General features: G+C 39.3%; 1 protein-coding gene across 6 annotated transcripts in view; it reads right to left on the bottom strand.

Moving 5' to 3' along the window:
- DNM3 (dynamin 3) overlaps positions 1–23,869 on the bottom strand; it is a 171,731-nt gene that overhangs the window by 117,547 nt on the left and 30,315 nt on the right. For 5 of the 6 annotated variants that reach the window (XR_005953821.1, XM_041420217.1, XM_041420220.1 and 2 more), the window contains exons 7-15: positions 23,306–23,448; positions 21,391–21,526; positions 20,407–20,474; positions 19,442–19,580; positions 18,323–18,409; positions 16,330–16,400; positions 12,802–12,850; positions 11,125–11,154; positions 4,376–4,489 (exon numbers count right to left, since the gene is read on the bottom strand). Coding sequence is in view for 5 of the 6 variants with exons in the window: in XM_041420217.1 (XP_041276151.1) it covers positions 4,376–4,489; positions 11,125–11,154; positions 12,802–12,850; positions 16,330–16,400; positions 18,323–18,409; positions 19,442–19,580; positions 20,407–20,474; positions 21,391–21,526; positions 23,306–23,448 (837 nt within the window). In the remaining variant the exon portion in view is untranslated. The remainder of the gene's footprint in view (positions 1–4,375; positions 4,490–11,124; positions 11,155–12,801; positions 12,851–16,329; positions 16,401–18,322; positions 18,410–19,441; positions 19,581–20,406; positions 20,475–21,390; positions 21,527–23,305; positions 23,449–23,869) is intronic. The other variant, XM_041420221.1, reaches the window with a different exon arrangement.

Raw genomic sequence — 23,869 nt, 5'->3', positions numbered from 1 at the left:
CTTCTTTTCTGAATAAAATCAAGTTCTGTTCTTGTTCTGCAGCTGCCAATGTTTTAAAGTTTAATTCTGTTATGTGTGTTCCCCCCAACAAACGCCCCCCCAAAGTGGACTGGCACAAAGTGTTGCACAGCAGCGGCGATGGCTCCAAGGGACTGGCTGGACGGAGTTGTCATGTGTCTGCCTGTCTACACTTGCTGTGCAGAACATCCTCTCACCTGTACAGCAGGCACAGACAGGCAGTCGCATGACAACCCAGCCTGAGGGACAGCCGCCAGTGGGACCCCGCTCTGACAGCCCAGAGCATCTGCAGCACCAGCTCCAGCCAAGAGTCCTCTGGACCTCAGACGGCCGGTCAGTCAGCAAGCCCAGAGTCAAAGCAGCACTGCCTGTCAAGTACAATAAAACCCACTGCTGAAATTCTTACTGTGCTTCCTATAGTACTCTTTTCCTAGTTGTTCTCACGAGCTCACTAACAGTAAGTTGGATTTATCCGCAGCCCTGCGGCACCGCCGTATGTTCTGTCCTCCCGTTTGCTTCCCAGGCACCGCTCGATTCCTGCTGTACAAAACTCTTTGACATTCCTGCTCGCCACAGAAGCCAAGAGCAGCTTATTGTGTGGCAAGCTCATTCTGTAAAGACACACAACGTCAGATCTTAGAGGAACTTCTCCCCTTTCCACTTTCTCACCTCCTCCCTTATTTTTGTAAGTTTGCTCCCAAATCTCACATTTTACAACTGGGAACAAACTGTGAAATTATAATAAAAACTGCATCCATCACTGGATGTTAACAATAATATCATTTACTATTGAAACAGAATGGAAATATTTTCTTTGGAAACAAGAAGACAGGAGATTTTTTTTCCCATCAATGTAAATGTCACATTTTTAGAAATTCTAATCCTAGAGTCCAGCTTGGCATCCTTTGCACAGCAATAATGCCAGTGAAATCTCTGGATGCTTTAGAAAGAATAATAAAATCACATTCTATGACCATGCACTGTAACAATGTTACAGCACTTTACAAATGGCATCCGTATCTTTACAGTAAAGAGGTTTTTTATTCACAACCTAGAATGACATTCCACATTCCCAAAGTCCATTTCATCCTAATGCAGGAGTGGCTAATTCACAAACTTCAGATTTGCAGGTTGACTCTCAAATGAACCTTAGTTAATGTTACTTAAAGCAGTAACAACTGAGAAGTAAAATGCTCAGATTTAATAATTTGTATGTGTAGGTGTGCCTTGCAATGCTTCAGCTAGGGTTACATGTAATACTCTACAAAATAAATCTCTATTTGTGAGGTCACAGAGTGTGCTGGTCTTGCACTTGTTTACAGCAGCCTCAAAGCCAATACACAGAGCTTCCCTTGCTTGGTTTTTAAGTAGAAAAGCACAAAGTCATGGTACTGGTCACACAGCAAAGTTACAAACAGAATCAACTGCATGCAGGATCAGAAACTAATCCATGTCAGTTCTCCCAGAACCAATACTGTAACTGCTCTAAGCACACTGTTCAAACATCAACCCGGCATTTCCAGAACTGCAAGTCTAAAAACGCATTCTTAGGCACTGAATCCTTCTCACCAGGAATAAAATCCTGCTGTATGTTTGACAAACAAAACTATGTGAAGAAAACAATTGTTTCTTTTCTGATACTGACATCATACAGGAAAATCTGAAATCTTTTGCCATAGCAACTTGCCTTTAAATACATCTTACTATGGATTTATCACTTATAAAGCTGCACCTCACAAAGGCATTTACATCCTTCTAACGGCACTAGCAAGCCACCACTAGTGATTTTGATCTCAGAGCAAATTCCAGACTAGAAAACAGGCTCAGCTTACACTAGAGGGGGTACACAGCCCTGGAGGCCCCAGCAGGCACTGGAGCTTTGCAAAGCACATTGTCAGAGCTCTGTGGTACACGGCTGCTGCAGCACTGGCGACAGGCACAGAAGGCACAAACTCCTCAGCATGGCAAGGCAAGCCAGGTGAGAGCTGACCCTGCACCTTCCCCAGCTGCCAGGGCAAGGCTCCTGGCCAGCCCGAGCAGGGGCTGGGGGCTCTGAACTCCCCACGACCTCGCAGGGCACAGCCAGACACACAAACACAGGGATCAGTTCTCACATCACCAGACTGTGCATCTCACTGGGGGGGAAACACCCCCACACAGCCACTCCAGCCAGCAGCTGAGGAGACTGACTGATTTTTCAGTCTTACTGAGAAGGTCCAGTACAAAAAAAAAACCAAAACACAAAACCAAAAACAAACAAACAAGCACAAAAAAAAAAAAAAAAAAAAGCCAAAACAAAAAACAAACAAACACAAAAATCATAACTTTATAAAGTCTACTTAAGGGGCAACTTCTTTCACCAGCAGAGCATGGAATAGTCCTCTGCTATTATCCTATGCAATTATCTTCTTACCACTCTAAGAAATTCCTAAGTGATCTCCCATGGCCTGAATTAACTACTGACATTTTCATGACTCTCAAAACATAACTGTTTGGCAATTAAGAGACATTATCTTAAAATATGCATATGGAAATCACACAGTGGCCATTTCTTTCTGAGTACTTTCATGAGCTTCCCAGGTGACTTTCCCCAGCAGATTGTCAAAACTATTTCCTTTTTAAAGTTGCACAGCACAAGATGTACCATGAGGATTTTCAGCAATTTTTATATTTCCCACTAAACAAAAATCAGATTTTAAAAAACAACCAAAACTACCTAAAAATATTACCACAGTTCATCTTGGATGCACTTCCAACTGCTTGAGATAAAACACACCAGGTGTGTTAGTTTTGTCACATTGCTTGTTTTAGTTACAGTTGCCTGTATCTTACCTAAGAAAGCCAGTTCTAGTAACTTCAAGGCAGATCACAAAAAAAGAACAGCTTCAAATTTTCAAATTCATAGTCACTTTTGCATTTTTTTCAAGTTCTGTTTCAGCAATCTGAGAGTAAAATTTCCCCTCTTGACACCTGTCCCTTGGCTCCTCCCCTCTGTCTGACATGCACTGGTTTTCCTGTTATGCTATATTTGAATCCCTTTAAAACTTAAATAAAAGGGCAAGGGGTAAAATCCTCAAAAATCCTCAAGATTAACCTAATTTGCCTCTCTGCCTTAAGGTGTATCCTGAATGGCTACAGACTGAGGGGAAAAGAAACTATTTCTGAGCAGCATACTTCCCACCCCCAGCAGCATTACTGAAGGAGCTCCACATCCAGGATTTGCAGGACTCTGCCTTATACACTGCAGGTCCTCTCCCCAGGGCTTCCAGAGAATCCACTGCAGTAAAACACCATGGTAGCTTAAAGAGAATATGAATTTGCACAGTCCCCATCAACCTGTTTTGTTGGGATCAACCAGTGTTTTGATTATTACTTAGAATAAGATGAAAAGGTTGAGTGATGCTTTAGAACTCATTTAAAGCTTTCTCTTTACCTGTGCTTCTTCCATCCATTGAACTGGTTCACCCTAAAAATCAATGATTTCTTACTAAAAACACTTCAATTTTTTTTTTAAAGGTGGTGAGGGAAGAACCCAAATAGGAAATAATAGGGTTTTTTAAAATGCCCTATTTTTGTACAAAAAACAACACAAACCTAAAAAAATTCACAAAGGCTTTACCACAAATCTGATAGCCCACATAATCCTGTTTCAACCTTCAAAATACTGCTGGAGTCATGGATAAAATGTATCATTACACACAGTGTTGAAAAAGTCATTAAATACAACAGACAAGCTGCCTAACAATATATTCAAAGTGAGCAATGTGGATGTCCTTTTCTTTATTTCCATATCACTCACCTCAGATTTACTGATCACCCAAGAAGGTGCATTTTTTGTCAAATCTGAAAATCCACACCAACCACCTAGAGAGAACTCTGCAGATGGGCTTTTCATCCTCTCAGAACATAAGACTGGAGAACAGCTGTTTTCATTAAATCAATTGCTGTAGTTACTTTCAGAAGTAAATTTACCCATACAGTTTATGATCAACTTGCAGTAGATGTATAAGAGCAACCAAAGGAAGGATAGGAAAACAAGCAGAGTATTTCAAAACATCTGGGATTTTCTCCTTTTTTAAAGAAATGTGTGGAAATCACAGGAAGAGAAGAAAAAAGTAAAACAAACAAAAATACCCCACACCACACCCTGTGTTTGTTATCAGCATTTCAACAGAAGTCTTAGACAGTCAGCATTCCCCATGAATCAAACCAGAAATGTAAAGAACACAGCTAAAACCTTAAAACAATCTCTCCCTTCAAATTTACACAAACTGATTAAATATTTCAAGTTGATATCAGAACACTGTATTAATACTGGGGTTTTCCCCAATTGAAAAAGAAGTTCTTCATTCCTTACCTCATCATCTTTATACCAGGACAAGCTCTCTGCAGTCAGGACAAACCAGTATTCCTTGGATCCTCCTTTCATGATGCCAATGTTGTTGATGGTGAGCCAGCCTTTCCGGATGACCTATGCAGAGGTGCAGTCAGGTACAAGTTTAGTTCATTACTCACTTGACAGAGTTCTGCTGCTGCATTCATTATTTTAAATAAAGATTTGCTAAATGAAACACAAACAGGTGCATTTTTTCAGTCTCTGGGAAATTCAAGTGGTTTTGCAGCATTCAAAAAAAAAAAAAGTAATGAAGTGAGTATTACATTTTCAGTCTGAAGGTTGGAGAAAGAGAGAAGCCAAACTATCAGAATGTTGTACTTACAGCAAGTGTGAGTGTGACAAGGATCAGGTAAGAAGATATTTATTTGCTGTATATGAACACATTCTGAAAGCTCGCACAACTTAATCTGTGACTATACTGCTCTGGTCTAATTGTTAAGGTCATCTCTAAAAGTGGATGCCAGGAAAAGCACCTAAATTTTGGTAAAGTGAGTGGCTTCTGACACACACTGGGGATTTTCAGAAGTGGTTGTATGGAGTGGCAAAGGAGAGAGGTCTTCTAAAGTTAAGTTAAAATTAAGGCAGGAAGCTGTAAGGAGAGGCATGTGAGAGACATTTTCTTCTCATAGGACAGAAGAGAAAAAGAAAAGACAAAAAAAAAACCTTAGGCAGCAATAAAAATCAGGGAGGAAATAGGCAAAGCAACACTTTATAACATAGATACAAGCCAAAGATGAAAGAAGAGATGTGGACATACCTATAAATACTAAGACCAGGAGGCTACACCATGCACAGAGAAAGGGGGACAGCAGAAACCTAAGAGAAATGAGATAACTCCCCAGCAGAAGAGTATAACCATGAAAATTCATTTACAGATGAGATGGACACTTTCAATTTTATTGGAACAGCCACTGTTTTCCAACATAAATGAGAAAGCAAAGATTCCTTCCTCTCGTGCTCTGAACAAGACCACAGAACCCTCCCAAATCACAAATGCAAGGAACCTCAGCTCCCGTCTTTCTCCCCACAGCAACACCCTTCACTTGCCAATGGAAAATTGAGACAAAAAAAAGTGCTCAGAGAAGCCCTTCAGAACCCTCTCAACAAGCTCCACAAGCACTGATCTGTGTGATCAAACATGAGTTTCCTGCTCTATTTAAATAAATATATGAGACCAACATTCCTCTCACAGGGCTTTACAAGACCAGTAACTCCAATACCAACAACTCAACAAACAAGAACATGGCTCGCCATCTATTCTTTGCCATCTATAAAAGTTTAAGAATCAGAATTCATCCCTATTTAGCCTGGATGTTCATGCAAGCTCCTAAAAAAACCCCAGCTTTGGTTTTGCACAGGATAAGGGACTGAATTCTATTTGATAGCCAAACCAAAGAAGTTGCACCTGAACAGCAGGAAATTGTATGGAAATGTACATAATCGAGAGTATCAGTTTCATTTCAAGGAAGATAAACGTGTTTTCCCATTTACTACCAACCAGGCCAGCAGTGTAAGAAAAGTCCTAAAGATCCAAAAACAGGCTGTAAGTTTTCAGCCTGTAAGAAAATCTCTGAGAGCACTGATTTGGTTCTGAAGTCACAGTAAGGGATGAGAGAACCGGACATGATTCCTGTAAAGAGACTCAAGGGTATGGCACAAGCAGATAAGATGGAATAACCTGTTCCACAAAGATTTCTACAAAAGTGGGTCAGGACTTTTAATATTTGTGGTTTTGGCGGGGGGGAACCTGAGTGGAGAGGGGCATCAGTTAGTACAAACACACAAGTAATGCTTGTCTAAGTGCAAGTTAAGGGAAACATTGATAAGAACTTGATTACCCATCAAATCCTCATTTTATTTTGTGATGTTTATTGAAGTAAGTTTTTAACAGGAAACAAGTAACACGTATATACAGCCAGTGTACTGGCCTTCAGGCAGCTGCCACAAGACAAGTTGTAGAATCAAACTAATTCTATTACTTCTTTCTGCAGTGAACTATAAAAAAGCAAAGGGAAAAAAAATTGGGGAAAAGCAACAAAATTAAGGTTCTGCATTCACTTGAGCATAGATCTGTAGCAAGGGGAGTTGTATTTGTGCAGCAGACTAAATCCTTCACAGCACTTGTGCACATGTTTCCATGCTAAAGAAGCTGGGAGAGAGGATGCTGTTGAACCATGTTATCTGCAACTGAAAATGCCATGTTGCTCCATGCAAAGCCCATATCCACACACAGCCCAGGCAGCCTGGCCAGCACCTGGTCTGGAGAAAAATATTTTGGAGAAATATCTCAGGGAAGCTAAAAGATTTGGACACAGATGTCAGTGAAGATAAAGAGGTGGTTTCCAGAAGCAAACCAGGCAGGAACACCTAAGCAGCAGGTTCAAGAACCTTAAAGGGGATGGGATGGATGGGATGGGATGGGATGGGATGGGATGGGATGGGATGGGATGGGATGGGATGGGATGGGCACTCTGTGCTTATTCCATCCTCTTCCTCACCATTACCACAGGCTCTGTAACAGCTTAGTAAGAGTCCCATTTTCTCAATTCGACAAGAAGGCATTTGTGGTAGAGCTCTCAGAACACACCAAGCCAACATTTTAAAAACTAAACTATACAAACCACTTAAGAAGCACTGAAGATATCAATACTTTTAAGGTACAAATCGTGTCATGCTCCAGTCCAAGACATCTCCCCAAAAATGTGCAACCATCACAGGGTGTGGACAGAAACAAGCTGACTTGCTAGGACAATCTCTGGTCACTGGTTCATAAATTAAGGAATTTGCCAGTAGTTTCCTCAAAAATCCTGTGTGCTAAGGATTAGATCCAGCTGTCATTTCCACACAACCCTGCAGAAGAGCAGGACACCAACCTACAGCAATATTCTGGGTGTGTGTTTTTCATGTGAAATTTCTAGACTTGTTTATCTATACCCCTCTGGGAAAACAGAGTTCTGTGTTCTCTAAAATATAGTGGAGTCTACAACAGGTCATCACAATCTGAAGTGCTAGGAAGCTGTTCCAGGGGACACCAAGAGGGAGAAGATGAGCTTAATGTGCTAAGCCTCATGTCCTTTTCATTGAGTTTTCCCATTTCCCAGGCACATCCTGTTAACTCCAAAAAGCTACACTTATAGAAGACTCAGCATCAGTGTTGGACGTAAAGGAGAGGGAGGTGTGTGGATCAAGGTGTAATGCAAGAAAAAGTGAGATTAAGGAACATAGTTTCACTTTCCAGAGAAGCTGAATGACACCTTAGACTCCAGCTATATTTTAGAACTGTTCTTCCACAGGCAATAATATGGTAAGATTTTCAAAGGCACTTTCAAAGTTCAAAAAACTCTGATAGAGAGTTATTATTTTGCAGGTTTTTTAACTGTTGTCTTAGCTATGTTTTACAGCACTTCAGCTTGAAAAATGAAAGCACTGTGTTTCATTATTGCTCTCACTAGCTCTTTTTCTCATTGGGTTGTATCTAAGAGATCCATTTCACTCTTTTCTATCATGTTTCTAAATGTCATTCTGTGCAGAGCGGATGTTAGTGACATAAGTTATGAACCTCAGGAAGGTGAAAAACATGGGCACAGCCAGAAGCTACTGGAGACAATATTCTGACCGGTAGCTGGACTCCATGCACAGGATGAACAAGAGATGACACAGTTCCTTCCTTCAGGATCCTGATACCTAATCTGGGTGACTGAAAAATGAAACTCAGAGCCTCTGAATGCACACGAACAAGCCAGAAGGAAATCAGTTTCTCATAGTTCAGCTGCACAAAACCCAAATCATATTTGTTGTTCTTACTCTACACCACTTCATGGAGAAACAGGAAAGCAGGATTTGACACAATAAGCACATTTTATATGTTGCTGCATGACTTTAATTGCACTAAATCAAATAAGGCATTTGTAAAAGAAATATATTGAAAGAAATGGGACACTTGTGGATTCTCTAAAGAAGTGTTTGAAGGATGACTTCAAGATAAGAGAGATACATGAAATTGGGCAGACAGAAACACAAGAGTGAGAATCATGTGACTGGATACAGAACAGAAGCAGCAGTAATTGTTAATGTAACACCATTAAAGTTGTGTTATGTAACCCCACTGAAATAATTCTGAGCACAAAACACAACTCCCAGTACTACTCCATCTTCCAACCACAGTCATTACAACATGTGCTACCGAACAGTAAGCACATTGAGAGAATAAAAATTACAAAACCTACTCAGGGAGGCATCCTTAGAAGCTGTTGGTTCTTTGGATTCAGTCATGAAGATCCTCACACTACAGAAGCTGTAACGTATTAGAGGGGAAATGTACTACAGCATTTCACTGCAATTTGCCAAATGTTCCAGCATAAACTGATCAGATCTGCTCTGATACTGAACATAACCGAGATCTTGTGACACTGCTTCCCTACAAATGACTGCACAGTGTATTGCATAACTTAAAATTAGTGACAGAGGCTGAAGTCCTAAAAACATGTCTGCTTTAAAGAAAAATTTTGTCTTTACTGGAGCAAAGCTCTCCAGGGTAAAAAACTGAAATATACTTCCAAATATAGTTAAACAAAGACTGAGGTAAGTCAAACATGAAGGAATATTAACCTAAAAGAATAAATAAAGGCCATTTAGAACAGCAATACTCCTCCAGACTTGATAAAGTGAAAATTCAAAACCAGCAGGTCTCATGCTGCTGAATTTTGAAATATTTTTGAATGTGTTAGTTCATGGGCACCACCTCTTTCATAGAAATACTGACATTTCTTAACAGAACAGCTTTGTCATGCTTTTTTATGACCACCTCACTGACTATGGCACAAGTCTCCATTTCCATCTGGTTGCTTAAAAAAATTCTACAAGCATTTTTTTCCTGGGTCATGCAAGATAATAGAATTTAAGTATACCTGAAGAAAAGAAACAGCAAAGTATGCTACAAAGCAGGATTAAAAGAAAAAAGAAAAAATAAAAAAGGGGGTAACAAGGGAAAAGTTACTTATTAGGACTATAGTTCAAGCCAAGTTCAAGGGTCTGAATGCTACTTGTGTCCAGAAGAAATTAATCAGATCGTTGGTGTAACACTGAAGAGAGGCAGGTCAAACAAACTCCTCAGACCTAAACCTCCACATCACATGGACAGTGCCTTGAAACTCACAGTTCACATTAAGCCCCATCTCCAGTTATAGGACTACTTCAAGCACAGCAGAGGATTTTACCACTGAAGGACAGAATCTCCTATAAATATATATAAACCTCTATAATTTGAGTGTCTTGTATTCTCACACACACCAATTGGGCTCATGGAGCAATGACACCTTCATCTTTAAAGCTTTATCCTCAAGGGGAGTTTAAAACATTGAATTTTAGTCACCAAAACAAATCTCAGCACACAACATACACAATTAAGAGTGGGTCAGCTTTCAGGAGCCAAGCCCTGCGGTTGTGCTGTGTAAAACCAAGCATTGCACAGATTACTCCAAGCAAATGAGAAGACAGACTAACCTGTGGCTTAAAAAGAAACTTTGTGGAGTCAGGTCAAAACCTCAGGCGGTAGCAAAGAAAAGACAAACAAAAAAAGGCCAAAGATTAAGTGTGAGAGGATAAATTAGTAGTAGAGGAAAAAGGAGAAAAACATGCTAAGAGGAATTTGCATTATTGTCCAAAAATAAGGTGTTGCTGGCTCATCTTATTTCCAAGATACACAGAAATAGTTAATAGTTATCTGCATCATTCCAGCCCAAAGCAAGCTACTAAAAAAGAAAAGCAAACTATTGCAAATGAGCATCCCACTATTTTGGGAAAATTCAGTGATCTTGATCTCCCCAAAGGGTGCAATTCAACTGCTGCTAAAGTCAGTGCTGTCTCTTTCCATAACCGAATATAAGTTTACTTTAAAATGATAACTAATAGAATTTGATGATGTAGCAACAAACTGAAAAAATGTATGTTTTTAACACAGATATTGCCAAAGAATACACAGAATACAGAAATTTATTTCTTACACCTTACCATTACTGAACCGGTAGTAACTTGTTATAAAATTAACTGCAGTTTAGACAATTAATTCTAATTAGTAATATTAAAGACATTCACATATTTATTTACTCATGAAGTGGAAGGGTTAGAAAAGAGTCTGTCCGCGATATATTGCTCCTCCTGGTGCTACGAAGAGAATGTTAAGAAGGCTTTAAATATTTTCATTCATAAAACTCATTTTTCTATCCAAAGTAATTCCTTGACATAAACAAACCACCAAGAACAGTACCTGTATCCATAAACAGCATGTTCATTTACACCAGAGCTAATGTTTCCTTTTGGTTACCAGAAACTTATTTGCCCACCTTACAAAGAGAGGTTTACTATGAATAGAGGCACTTAGATAAAAACTGCTTTCCAGTTTTATAATAAAATAAACACCAATTAGTCATTTTAGTTTGAGAAACTTGTTAAACTACAAAAATATTAATTTGATGCAAAGTCTTCTACAATATTTTAAGTTATACTAGTTCAGACTGGTAACAGCAGGTTAGTAGCAGTTAAGTGATGAACTGCAACTACACTTTGTTGAAGAAGTGTTACAGACAAGACAGCTTAACATTAAATAGTTTCAGCAGCAAGTATTCGACAAACCAATGAGTTAGAGACAAATTTTGCCCTCTGAGAAGCTAAATGAAAAAGCAACAATAAAGCTTACAGAACTTAGCTCGTACAATTTGCCTTGAAGGCGGTAGATTGGTTCCCTGAAATAGCAAATTGCAAAAATGAAGTTTTATTTCAGAAACATTTTCTCATTCTTTTCAACTCCAAACAATCAACTTACAAACATCTGTTTATTATCTCTACAATAAAAGGTTCAGCAAAGTCCTTTATACCACAAGTAACCAAGTTTCAACATTGCATTTAAAACGCCAAGCTTTTTCTTCACTTCTTTGGAGAGAAAACATTCACTCAATTAAAAAATCATCCATTTTATTTGTGTATTTTTGAAGAGCCAGATAATTGGTTGCTTTTCCTTTTATGGGACACTCCAAAGTGATGACAGTCGTTGTGTTTGACACATGTTCCGGCACAGCTAGATAAGAAGGAAATCTCTCCTCAGAGGGGAGAGGCTGCTCTTTGAAGCCATTGCAGTGTTTAGACCTTCCAGGGGTTTTTTTCATTTTAATCCAAACCATATATTATACCAAAAATGCCACTCATGCTGGTCAGGCTGTGGGGAACCATCGCATCCAAGAAGTTGCTGGAATATGTTAGGAAATATCCTGAAAATAACTAGCAATTTCTTGGTGAGAGGAAGAGATTGAATTTCTAGCTCCAAAATGATGACTAGAACTCTTGCCAAGAGCTCTTGTCTACAACAGCAGCAGAATAGGAGACTGTCTGAAATTTCAGGTTTATCATTTGGATCTAAACTCAGTTGTCACATTTGAAAACTTTGATCAGGAGTTGAAACCTCCTGAGCATTGTCTGACCAAATCACATGTGAAAACATCAGGAAGATATTCAATACTGGTAATTAAATAAAATTTCATCATCTTATTTTTACTACTATTTTTTATTTCATTCTCAAGTATGTACTAGTTCCATAACAATTTTTTTTCTGTTTAAGACTTTGCAAAAACCTCAAAGTGAGCAAAAACTCTCCAAATGGTAGCATTTTGCTTATTTTCATCTCATATTAAGAAGAGGACTCATCCTGCCAAGTACTGAGAACACCTGAACCACACAAAAGCAGAGAGGGAAGGCAGGCTCAGGAGCACCAAGCACCTTGCAGAATCAATCCCATATTCTTACGTGACAAAAAGAAACAAACAATTTCATTAAAGAATCTCAGTGAAGATACTAATTAATCTGAGACCATCAACCATTTGTTCTTTGTTTATTTTGAGAAAGGCCTATGGTACACAGTCAGCAACTGTGTGATTGTCAGCTGAAAGGTTTCAGAAGAGGTAAAGGCAAATCCACATTTGCTTGCTGATTTGCCCTTCACTGCAGTTCAGCTGTGAACACATCAGGAGTAGCAAAACACACAAAGCACACACAGGCAAGTACTCACCAGCATTTGGGATTCTGAAATTCACAAGTTTGCGATTAATGACAAAACACCGATGTGTAACATGAGGATTCAAGGCACTGAACAGCATGGGAGGGAAGACACTCACCAGCAGTGCAAGCAGCAGCAGAAATGCTAAACAGCAAATGATGATAACAATGGAAGTCAGGTGGCTTTGAAAAGTTCAGCAAAACAAGGCAATGAGGACACATTTATGTATGTTTGAAGCAAACAAAGGTAAATGATACACTTAAAAGAGAAAATGCAGCCAAGAAAACCAAACAGCTTGGATTAACTTGCACATGCCATTATCCATTCTCTGTTAGGTGCCTACCTGATTTCCCACTGCACTTTTGTTAACCTGACTGCTTCTTTGTTGGGCACTAAGGGAAGCAGAGGAAAAGAGTTATGCTGAGGAAACTTGAACTAAGCCAGTTCCTGAGGAATAATTTTAGCAGTAATAGTTACTTTTGATTCCAGCAGAGAAAGCTAGATTAACATAGCAAAAGAAACACAGGAAAATCATTGCATATATATGCATATTTCAACTGCTTTTCTACCTGATGATATTTGCCTGCTAAGGACAGAAGGGACATGCACAGCAGACAGCTCCTACCAATCACCTCCTTTGCAACAACATCCTTCTTGCATTGGTAAAGGTTACTAAAAGCACAGAGAAATTATGGCTCATGTGGGTAACTTTGGAAACATCAGCCTCTATAAATATTCAGAAGAGACAAAAAGCAAGCCATTTCTGTTATTTAGAGCAGTACAACAAAATCCTCCCCTGCTGGAGGCTCCTTAATAGCTTTGTCTTGACAGTTTGTTTTGGATATTATTCTAATATTTATATGCACTTTGAGGGTGTAAATATAACCAAAGGATGAAGCCTTCATAAACTGGTTCAAAGTTGAAATCTTGTAAGAATAGAACACATTTGAAATTAAACCATATTTAATATATTTTGCTCAATTCTTGAACTTTGGTAATCCCAGTTCCTGAAACAAAACACACTCCTGTCTCAAAACCAAACAAGTTGCCATTAATTCTAAAAGCATTTGCATTATGTGGCGGTTTGTGTTAGGCCACAAAATTAAAATATTGCTGGAAAGAAGAAGAAATGCATTCCAAGAGCAGGCTTTGGCTACTCAGCCACCAGCACTTCATTGGTGACAGGAAGCTTTGTTTGGATTAGATTATACCATTTCACCAGGCATTGATTCACTGAAGACAGAAGCATCCATATGCCAGCAGCTCCAAAGGCTGCTCTGACAGAGAAAGGCAGAGGTGAGCTGGGACCAGAGCCTGTGGCCAGTCCTGCTGCTTGGTGCACAGCTGCTGCTCCAAAGAATTGATAAAGCACCCAACTCAACCCTAGTACAAATTCTGATCCTGTCCTTTGGACCACACCATCAAACCAGCAGTCCACATGCTGTCTGGGAGAAGATCCACAAGGATGTTTATTCCTTGTGCCTACTCACTGTGTTTAGCTTGATAATCCTGATCTTTTTGACCAAACAACACTGCATGTCCCTGGTGCACCATCTAAATTTTCTTTTTTTTCTTAATTTTATCACATTTATATCATAAATTAAATAAATTTATTTAATTTATTTAAATTTTTAAAATTTTCTCTTAATTTTATCTAAATTTAGAAAAGCTAATTATACCATTAACATCATACTAAGAAACCCATACCTTTTAGAAATAGCCCAGCAATTAGTCCTCTATTTAATGATCTAAAAACAAATTACTCTTCATGCAGACTGAAGCATGTAGCTGTTCTTGAGTTATACCAACTGGAAACAAACCCAAGCCCAGAATTTTGCCATTTGTTCTTCCAAAAAAGACAAACATTAATATTGTAAGATTTTGCAATTTTATAGCTATGCAAATTTGTTCTAAATACTGGCCTTGTTAAATCCCTCTCAAGACAATTCACATTGCACTGTACCTGTCTCAGGTCCTGCAGTGCTGCAGGGAAGTTTGTGGTTTGTGCTCTCATTCTTATGACCAAGGTTGACAGGAATTACACTGCTACTGCAGTTGCACGAGACAAGAGGCCAGAAGGCTCAGCAGAGGAAAGGAAACACCAGGGAATCTGGGGAATCTGTAGTCCAGGATGTTCAGATACTGCGTAAGCCCCTGTGCTACCCAACTTATTTCATTTTCCAGTTCTAACAGAACTGCTGTAACAATAATACACTCATAGTTTCAAATTAGTATTTTCTCCCATTTGTCTCATTAGTGAATATTTTTTTAATTTTTCTTTGCTATCCAAATTTTCTCTTTTACTTGGGCAGAAGTCAACAAGGCTACTTTCCTTCTCATCTGTTCCAACCTAGAGAAATCCTAGCTTAAACTTACCAGTGAACTTAAGCTAAGAGTCACTTGTTAGCTGCTTACACCCCACACACAGCACTTGGGGATCTCCAGATCTCAGCTGACAAAAGAGGAAGCATCTTTCTCAAGAAATTTAACTTGGGAATTGTAAAGACACAGCAGCAAGGACCATGGAGGCTGCAGGAGCAGCACCCATGAGGGGAATTTTTCCAGGGGAGAAACATAATGAAACAGCTACAGATACACCTGGAACTCCAGGAGCCAGTACTAAAATATGGAAAGTTTCAACCTGATACAAGGACAAGTCTTTTCATAGTGAGGCAAGGCAAGCATTGGAACAGGCTAGCATAGAAATGCTGGAGAATCTCCAATTTTGGGAATTCTCCAGATCTGATTGGACAAAATCCTGAGCAGCCCGGTCTGAATTCAGCATAGACCCTCCTCTGAGTCGGGGGTGGGACTATGTGAGTTCCCAAGGTCACAACACACACCATGAATATACAGGGAGTGTTTTTAGCAGCCTTTTTCCTGTCAGAAAAGGATGAAGAGTAGTAAATAGCAGGCAGGTTGTTATCTTGACCTCTAGAAGGCCAGCCACCATTCCTACAACATCCTGTTATTTGTCAGGAGAACTGATAACGATATCTAGGACCCACAAACAATTCTAGAGAAAGTTGCTCAAACCAAACACATAAACAGTGCCTGCCTTTGCCTTCTCCCCTCTCAGCTCACTGAACTCCATCTTTTAAACCTTCAAGGCACACTGCCAAAGATGTGCACCTTCCTTCACACTGCTAGCTAGAAATGGCCACAGTCAAATACTACTGTGGTGCCAAAATTTGTTGCCAGCATCTCACATGGCCCAAACCTGTTGTGATTCCAATCACTGTTATGGCAAATACGGCATGAATGTGTCTGAAGGAACATTTATTCTTCAAAGAGTGAAGACATCTTCAATGTTTTTACTAGTGTCAAAATGTTGGTATGAAATCCCTGAGGCACAAATTGCTGGAAGCTGAGGGAGAATATTCTGGAAAATATTCTCACAGCCTTTTCAATTAAGCAAGGAGAACGTCAAACCAGGCCCTGCAGGGCATTCTGCTACTATTATTCTCTGCAGCCAAACAGCAGGCACACTTTTAATTCAGTGACATCCATTATTCTGAGCAAAACTATTTCACACAGAATCACAGCTCCCAAAGTATGCATTAATAACAATGTGGAAAGACCACCAATATCCATTTATGTGTCCTGAAATGCGTTGTGACTCCAGACCAAGACATAAGTTCCAGCTTCAGTGAAACCAGGCTTGTGAACTGGGTGAAGACTCCCCTGCAACTGGGACAGACTTCAACATTGTGGCTATTGAGAAAGAGCATGGTCCTGTATGTCTGGGAGTCTGCAGCCTGGATCTTCACTGTCATACTTCAGGACTTGTGTTCTGAGCATAATAAAAATACCAAGCAAATAAACAAAAAAGCCTGGCAGTGTTTTTATAACAAATTTTCCATGTACTTACTTCGCAAAGCCAATGAAATCTTCATGGTTGGTGTTGATATAAGAAACCTGGATATCAATGAGCAGCAGCATCTGTTATGGGAGACAGGAGAGCAGAATAGGATGGGTAAGGTAGAAGAGAGAGATTGAAGAAAAGGAAGGAAGAAAAAAAACAGAACTCTTGAGTTCTCTGCATTACTGAATATTGTTTTCATAATTGTTCAAGCCAAAACCAATATTTTCTAAATTTCACCGCTTCTGTTTCTGTGCTTGTTTAATAAGTTAGACTACAGAATTCCTATTCCCTCTTCCTACTTTTTTTCCTAACAGACCTCATTTTTTACCTTCTTGGCCCTTGCCCATTCTATTAAGATCAATCATACACAGGCAGAGAGAATTTTACTAATCTTATAACATAGATTCCAGCTCTGCATTTTGCAAGTTAAGCAAATTCTGTCTATCTGGAGCATTCCAGTCAAGCCAGCAAGGAGCCTAAACCTTAAACCTAAAATCCAGGTACCAACATTTTATAAACCACACAAAGAAGTGATAAATAATCCAGTCCTGGCCCAGAAAATGTCCAGTCCAGCCATTCTGGTGTGCACAACTGGATTGAGAGATGGGCTATCAACAAAGTAACACAATGATTTGTGTACTTATCACTTGTCAGTCTTTCAGCAGCCCACAAATAGTTTGATTCAACCTTGACAATCTAACTCAGCAAAGAACTTGCTAAGATATCAACAAAAAATTCCCTTCCACCCTCCAAGAGGCTCTGGAATATGCATAAGACTGCACTTCACCCCTGTCTTTTCAGACTTCCATTTATCAGAGGGAGCAAGGAAAGAACCTATTGTTACCAAATGGTGGCATTTCATCTCTTCAACCTTATTTCTACACAGTTCCTAAAATACAGCATCATCCCAAATTCTTCACAATTCCCAGAAGATATTAGATGCCTCACTTAGACTCAAATCCCCACTATGTTTTTGCTCCATCTCTTACCTCTAAAAACATTCTCACTAGTGTTTTGATTTATTAAGGATAACTGCTAACATCATAAATAATGATGCGAACGTGACAATAACCTATGTGGTCAATTTTTGGCATTTTACAGAAAGCTGATATTTTGTTCTTTGTTCTGAGAAATAGATATGTGCATACAATGAAGAACAGGAAAATAAAACTCAATTATTTTAAACAACTTGTATCTTCTCCAAAATTTTGGGATAACAGTGTTCTGACTCGAACTCCCTGCAAGTACAAACCTAGCTAAAATTTTTTTGGTTGATTTTTTTTATGACTACATTCGCAGTACAGATTAAAGCAGCAGGATGTGCTGCACAGCTCCCTCAATTGCACAGGGATAGGACTAGAGAGTCAGGAGTCCAGAACATCTTAGGAGTTCTGCTGAGCTCTTCTTCCCCAAATATTTCTGCACTCTCCAGACAATTCCAAATCCCTTTCACTGGATTTTCTCACATGTAATCTCAGATTTGCAGTTTCCTGGATTTGGAATGTTATGGCTAAGTGATGAATGCTTTGACCAAATGTTTCTGAATTTTAATTTGTTTTTTAGCTTTTTTTTGAACTTGAAGGAAAGCTTGTCACTCCCTCATGGGGCCCAGTACAATTGTTTGTGAGCCTCACTGTAATTACGGTGAGGGGTGGGCGCATGGTATGGGTATGTTATAAACACCTTGAAACAAAGTAGAAATAAGCTATTCCTGTGTGCATCTGTTTAATCAATGTTGATTTCCCACAAACAGCTCTAGTGGCCCAGATAACAAGTTGGCACACTGGCACAGGAGCAAGACAACACTATTTAACTTTTCTGTAACAATTCTAGTCTCTGACAAAGCTCAGTGGTAAAGAAGCAGTTTTTCTTCCTCTCTACAATGTGCAGACCATTTAAAAAAATATAACATCTTTCACTGTCCTACTGCACTTTGGATGTAAGAACTCTTCTCCCTCACACACTTCCCCAAACTGTCATAGCTCCTATTTATTCTCACCTGGTCCTTGGTCTTCTCTTCTCTCTCACGAATGTAGCCAGCAACAATTCTTTCTGTTTCCTCACACAACCTTGGATATGTTGCCAACTGAAACAGAAAATTAATAGAAATTTACACCTGCAGAGAGGCTTCAGTGGAATACAAACAGGGGAGCCTCCAGCTTTCCTCTTTGGAAGAAAGCAAGTATTATAAAGGCTTAGGACTAGAAGTTAAGCACACTGCAAAGCAAGCCTTACTTGCTGTTGTTCAGGGACTGCAGAGACCTAAACCCTGGGATTGTTGCTGTTCTTTTCCTCCAGGGAACACTGAGGAAGAGACACTTTGGACATATGAAACACAGACTATCTGGGGTGAGGTTTCTCTCTCTTCTACTGGGCCTAATTCCAGAGTGGTGCTTGAAATGATTTCCAAATGTCTTGTTTTTTAAAGGCTCCACCTTGTGGCAACATCTTTACATAACAATACTGAAAAAAGCAAGATACAGTGGTAAATTTGGCAAATACCACTGGGAAGAGCATCTGCACAGTTACTTTAAGTGACAAGTCTTCCAGACTTTGACAAAAGTGAAAAAAACCTGGACACTCTGCTGAAACATACCAGAAAATCTGCTTCTCTATGTTGCCTTTCTGATCTCAAGAAATATCTCCTTTGATATAAAAAATTGGTGGTTTTTTTTAGAAAAAATGCAATAGAATACTTCTCAACAACCTCATCATACCTGTGCTCACATCCCAGAATCACTCCTGTACTTGCTATTATGGGGTACCCTGCACTGGGATGGTGGGACAGGCAGATGGACAGGTAAGACTGCAAAAGCAGGCAGTCAGCTAAGAAGTGAAAACATGGTTTTAAGGAGGAAACTGAGGGCATCTCTTGACTCAAAAACACCTCTCACCATAAAAATAAAAACAAAGGAATAAAAAAACCTAACTTTTCCGTGGTTACATTATTCTGAGCACTTTGCAGAAGTTGTAATTAATTACCTGAGGAAGTCCTACTCTATCCAATGAGTGACTCAATCAGGAATCTCTTACAGCACCATAAAATGCAAGACAGCCTTTATATTATGTACTATAACATTACATTTTACTTACATTACCAGATCTATGTGCAAGCTACCTTTTTAGTGCACTTCTTGACAGTGTTGATTAACTCTTGCATCACCAGATCCACACTTTTTAAGCAAGGTCCTTTCAGCTTAACAATCTGTTTTTTAACAATGGCTTCAAACGCCATATCTGGAGTGAACAAACCTGTTCTGTGGACATAAAAGAATATGTAAGACAGTAATAAAAACACCAGGCAAAGAAGATTTTTTTTTTTTACTAAATTGCTCAAATCTTCACTTTCAGAGCTGAGTGATAACAATCCCTACGCAAACAGACTTCTACAGAACTAAATTTGCTTTTCTCAAAGGAAGTGTCATTCTGAGTAAAAATATAGTCAGAATATAAGAATATAAGTAAAAACATGCTTGAAAGATCAAACTCCTTCAAGAGGACTGTAAGAACTCTTAAGGAGTACTGCTATAATGCAGCAAAGCCTCAGCAGCAGTGCATCGAACCTTAGAGACTCTGAGTGGCAGCTGCAAGCACTCCATGCACAATCCATGGCAAATCCATAGGAATCCTATGGCTGCACTTTTCACTCACACCAGAAAATGAGGTTTGCTACTCAGAGTCTGACGTGGAGAATTTCACAGCTGGTCACTGCAGAGTAAATGGATCTATTAACAGCTACCCCACAGACCCAGTTCTAAACAAATGGGCCTTGCTTCTCTTTCAAACACTCTTCTCCAAGGTCTACCTTAGCAGATAAATTATATGAGAAAAACTAAACTATAAAAGCACACCCAAAAATCAGTTCACTGTGATAAATCAAGACCTCTCTAGCAATCCGGCAAGAAAAGTTCAAATCTTGCACCACGGTTACCAGGGTCAACCATCTGAGAATTTACCAATCCAGTAACACAAGAAGAAACACATTTCCCAAAACTCTGAGAACAACAAAGCTTGTAAGCAATGCTTTGGGAAGATATTCCACCTGTACCATGTGACCAGAAAGGAAAACATGGGAGCACTTGCCTGATCCCGTGTATATTCTTGATGGCATAACTTATCTCTCTCCTCAGTTCCTTCTCATTGAATTCCATCTAGAGGAACAGAAGCACACAAGAAAACATCAGGGGAAGGTTTCAACAAAACAGAAAATATCCCCTCTCCCTCTATAACCATAAGACAAGCAAGTTCAGCTGTTAAAATAGTAATTTCTAATTACACCAAACAATGCGTAAGTATTTTAAAGTGTTTTAGAACTAAGGCAACAGGCAGCAATAAATATTGTTGAAAATCACACCCTCTTCCATTCCAGGTATACCAACAGCTGGAATGATTTTGAAGAGTTGACAAAGTAAGCCAAAACCAGGATTTGGAAGACTCCAGGTTTTTTTTTTTTTAAGCCTGGTTTCTCAAGTGATTCAACTTCCGTGATTATGATCTGTTTATCCTCCCCTTCCCATTCTACAGTTTTCAACTAAATTTAAGAGAAGAGTTGTCTCAATTATGAAGTTATAAATTTTTTCTTTAAGTTTCTTGGAAGGCAGCTGGCTGGAAGAGAAGTCAGTGTTGTCGCAAATAAAAGGGTCATTACCTAAGTCAACCATCACAGAATGATTTGGGTTGGAAGGGACCTAAAGGGCTATTTTCCATAACTCTCATTTTAATAGACACCAGCTACTTGAACACAAGTCAAATTTACCAACTGTAACTATTTGCCTATCCCCTTTAACCAAAGAAAGATGCCATTTGTGATAAAACAACAGGAGAGCACAGAAAATAGTATGAACTGGGGCTGTAATTCTATTCTAATTATTTTATTTTAGAATTCTTACATGTCTCAGTGTCCAATCCTAGAAATTAAGCCAAATGTCTCAATTATAATTTCACGTAATTTCTTCCACAGTTAAAAGCGTATTCTTTCAATCAGACCTTTTCTAGGCTACACCACTATCAGTATGATCATAAGGAAACAGAAATAAAATAAAGCACATCAGCAAGATGGATAAATACCTTCACGAGTTCAAAGGGAAAACGTTCATGGAAAATACGATTGATTTTGGCACCTCCTGAAAGTTCCAGCGTATCAACTTGATCTCCTGATCCTTCAATTCTTTTTTCAAAGTCCACTGAAAACTGCTGTACCATCCTAAATGGCAAAGGAGGGAGGAAAGGAAAAAAGAACAAACAAAACCCAGAACAATTTAGGCATATTAGCTACCAACTCTTATTTCAGTACTATGCAACTAGTACTGCCTATTCAAACATATTTAGCAATTGCCAAAAGTATCTGTACTACTGATTCAGCCAAGTTGCCAATCCACAGAACCCCTACCTACACACATTCCCCTGCATCCCTGTCTTGCAGTACAGTCTAATAGCATGATCTGAATCCAGTGCTGCAAAATTCAGAAGAGATTTGGAAGGAACTTCTTTTCCCCATGCCAAAAGGCAAGCCGAAGTACCAGTACTAACATGGTGATGTGTCAGTACCACAAGCTCCAGCTTACTTGGCTCTGCTTTGATTTCTACAGCAGGAGCATTCAGAAAAACCCACAGGAGAGTTCTCTCAGTCATGGAAAAGTCAAAGGTGATGTCCCTCTGTTCTTGCAACCAAAACATCTGGAGTGAAGTCCCGAGGAACGTCTGCTCTTTTGGACACAGTTGTTGCAAAAATAAAGAGTAAATCAGAGTCTTCATCTGGCTCAAGAAAGCCTCTCTAGGTTCAGCTGATTACTTTCCCCTCTGAATTCCAAAGTTTTAATTAGAGAATGAATCCAGCCCCAAACTTACACATTAGCACAATCCAGTGCTCTTACCATCTACCCCAGAGAAATGAAAATGCTGAAAAGCTCAGAAATCAGTCAGAGCAGGAATGTGACAACAGGCATATAAGAGAGAAGATCTAGGTACATTTGCACTTCTTCTTTTTCCTTCACATGCTTCCTCTCTAAGAGGTAAAGTTCAGTTGCATATAAACACAGAGGGCTACAGCTGAAGAAAAAAAAAATGGGAGAGCCAAAATGGCAGCTCTTTCAGGTGAAAAGATAGGCAGTACTGAGTATCCAGCATCCCTGGAAACAGGCCAAGGAAGGAAGGAAGCAGATGCAGCAAGGCAGCAGCTGCTAACTGGTGTTCAATCCACAACATCAGCATTGTCCTTTCTCCCTGATGCTAAATCCACAATCAAAACAGGGCTGTGATTCCACCTGCACTTGATTCCAAGTCAGATGAACAGTGATCTCTGTTCCATGGCTGGTATCAAAGTCTCATCACACAGACTTATTTTGTGGATGGGACCCAAACCAGACAGTGACTTCAGCAGTGAAAAATCAGTTCAGAACTGATTATGGTAATCCCCAAGAATTTGCCTTGCTGCTTTCTGAAAGCACACAAACTTTTACTGACAACTCCTGCAGCAAAGATCTCTGGGTCCTAGGTGCACAGAGTATGAAGGACAACCATCTTTGATTAATTTTGATCTTGCCATCTCTAGGTTCTTTTGAACAGCCAAGTTTTTATACTAGAAAAAGAAGCATTCTTTATTCTTCTTCCAGCCTCCTCATCCTACAGACTCCAGGACAATGTCTCTCCCTTGCTTGAGGTCATCTTTTGGCAGACAGAAGAATATGTCTACACAATCAGAAGCAGTTTTTTACCTTTGATCATCTCTGCTGCCCATCTTCATGCCTTTTCCTTGTTCTGCTTTCTCCCTTTTTTAGGATTACTAAAATTAATTTAGGGAAAATTCTGTTGAAATTGTAGAATAAATCAAGTGTTCTGGAACATCAAATACAGAAATCTTTGGAGCTTGTGCAAAGAATCCTTAACAATATCCTAATGTTTAAATTTAAACCAATCAGAAAGAAGGGGGAAAAAGCAAAAAAAAAAACCATTCAAAGTGGAAAAGCAGACAAAAGACACTCACTGCAACAGGGCTTTTGTTTTTCTGGTGGGATCTTCTGGTCTGAAGTTTTTGTATACCTCTACTTCATGTTCTATAGAAAGCAGCTGGCTCTGGAGTTTGCTTCTGAAAGCTGGCAGGGTATCCCGAATATGATTGGTAAGTTGCTAAAAAGCAAATAAAAGTCTTTTTATACTGTCAAAAAGATGAAAGCAGGAGCACAACCATTTCCTTCTGACTGCCAACCTTATCAGCCATGACCTGTGCTAGTTTACCAGTGCTGTTCCTTTTGATCTCTGATGCATTGGAGACTTTTAAAGAACAATTCAATATTCCCAGTGCACACAAAATTCCATCATCCTCTCACTCACTGAGCGCTGTTACTACACATCTGGATAGTTACACCTGAGAAAGTTACACACATTACATGGGTAATTTAAAATTATCTCTCATCTCTCTGTGCTGATGCCACACTCCCATTTTGCTGCTTTTCTTAAGGGTGTTTCACAATTCCCTAAATATTTTGTTCAGCACAACAACTCCTTTATGCTACAGCCACAAGGCAAAGTGGGAAAGAATATTCTGAGC

The sequence above is a fragment of the Onychostruthus taczanowskii genome, unplaced genomic scaffold (genome assembly GCF_017590055.1).
Source record: "Onychostruthus taczanowskii isolate IOZ18803 unplaced genomic scaffold, ASM1759005v1 scaffold63, whole genome shotgun sequence".
NCBI lineage: Eukaryota > Metazoa > Chordata > Aves > Passeriformes > Passeridae > Onychostruthus > Onychostruthus taczanowskii.
The sequence above is the reverse complement of the archived record's forward strand: the minus strand, read 5'-3'. Positions and strand labels throughout refer to the sequence as shown.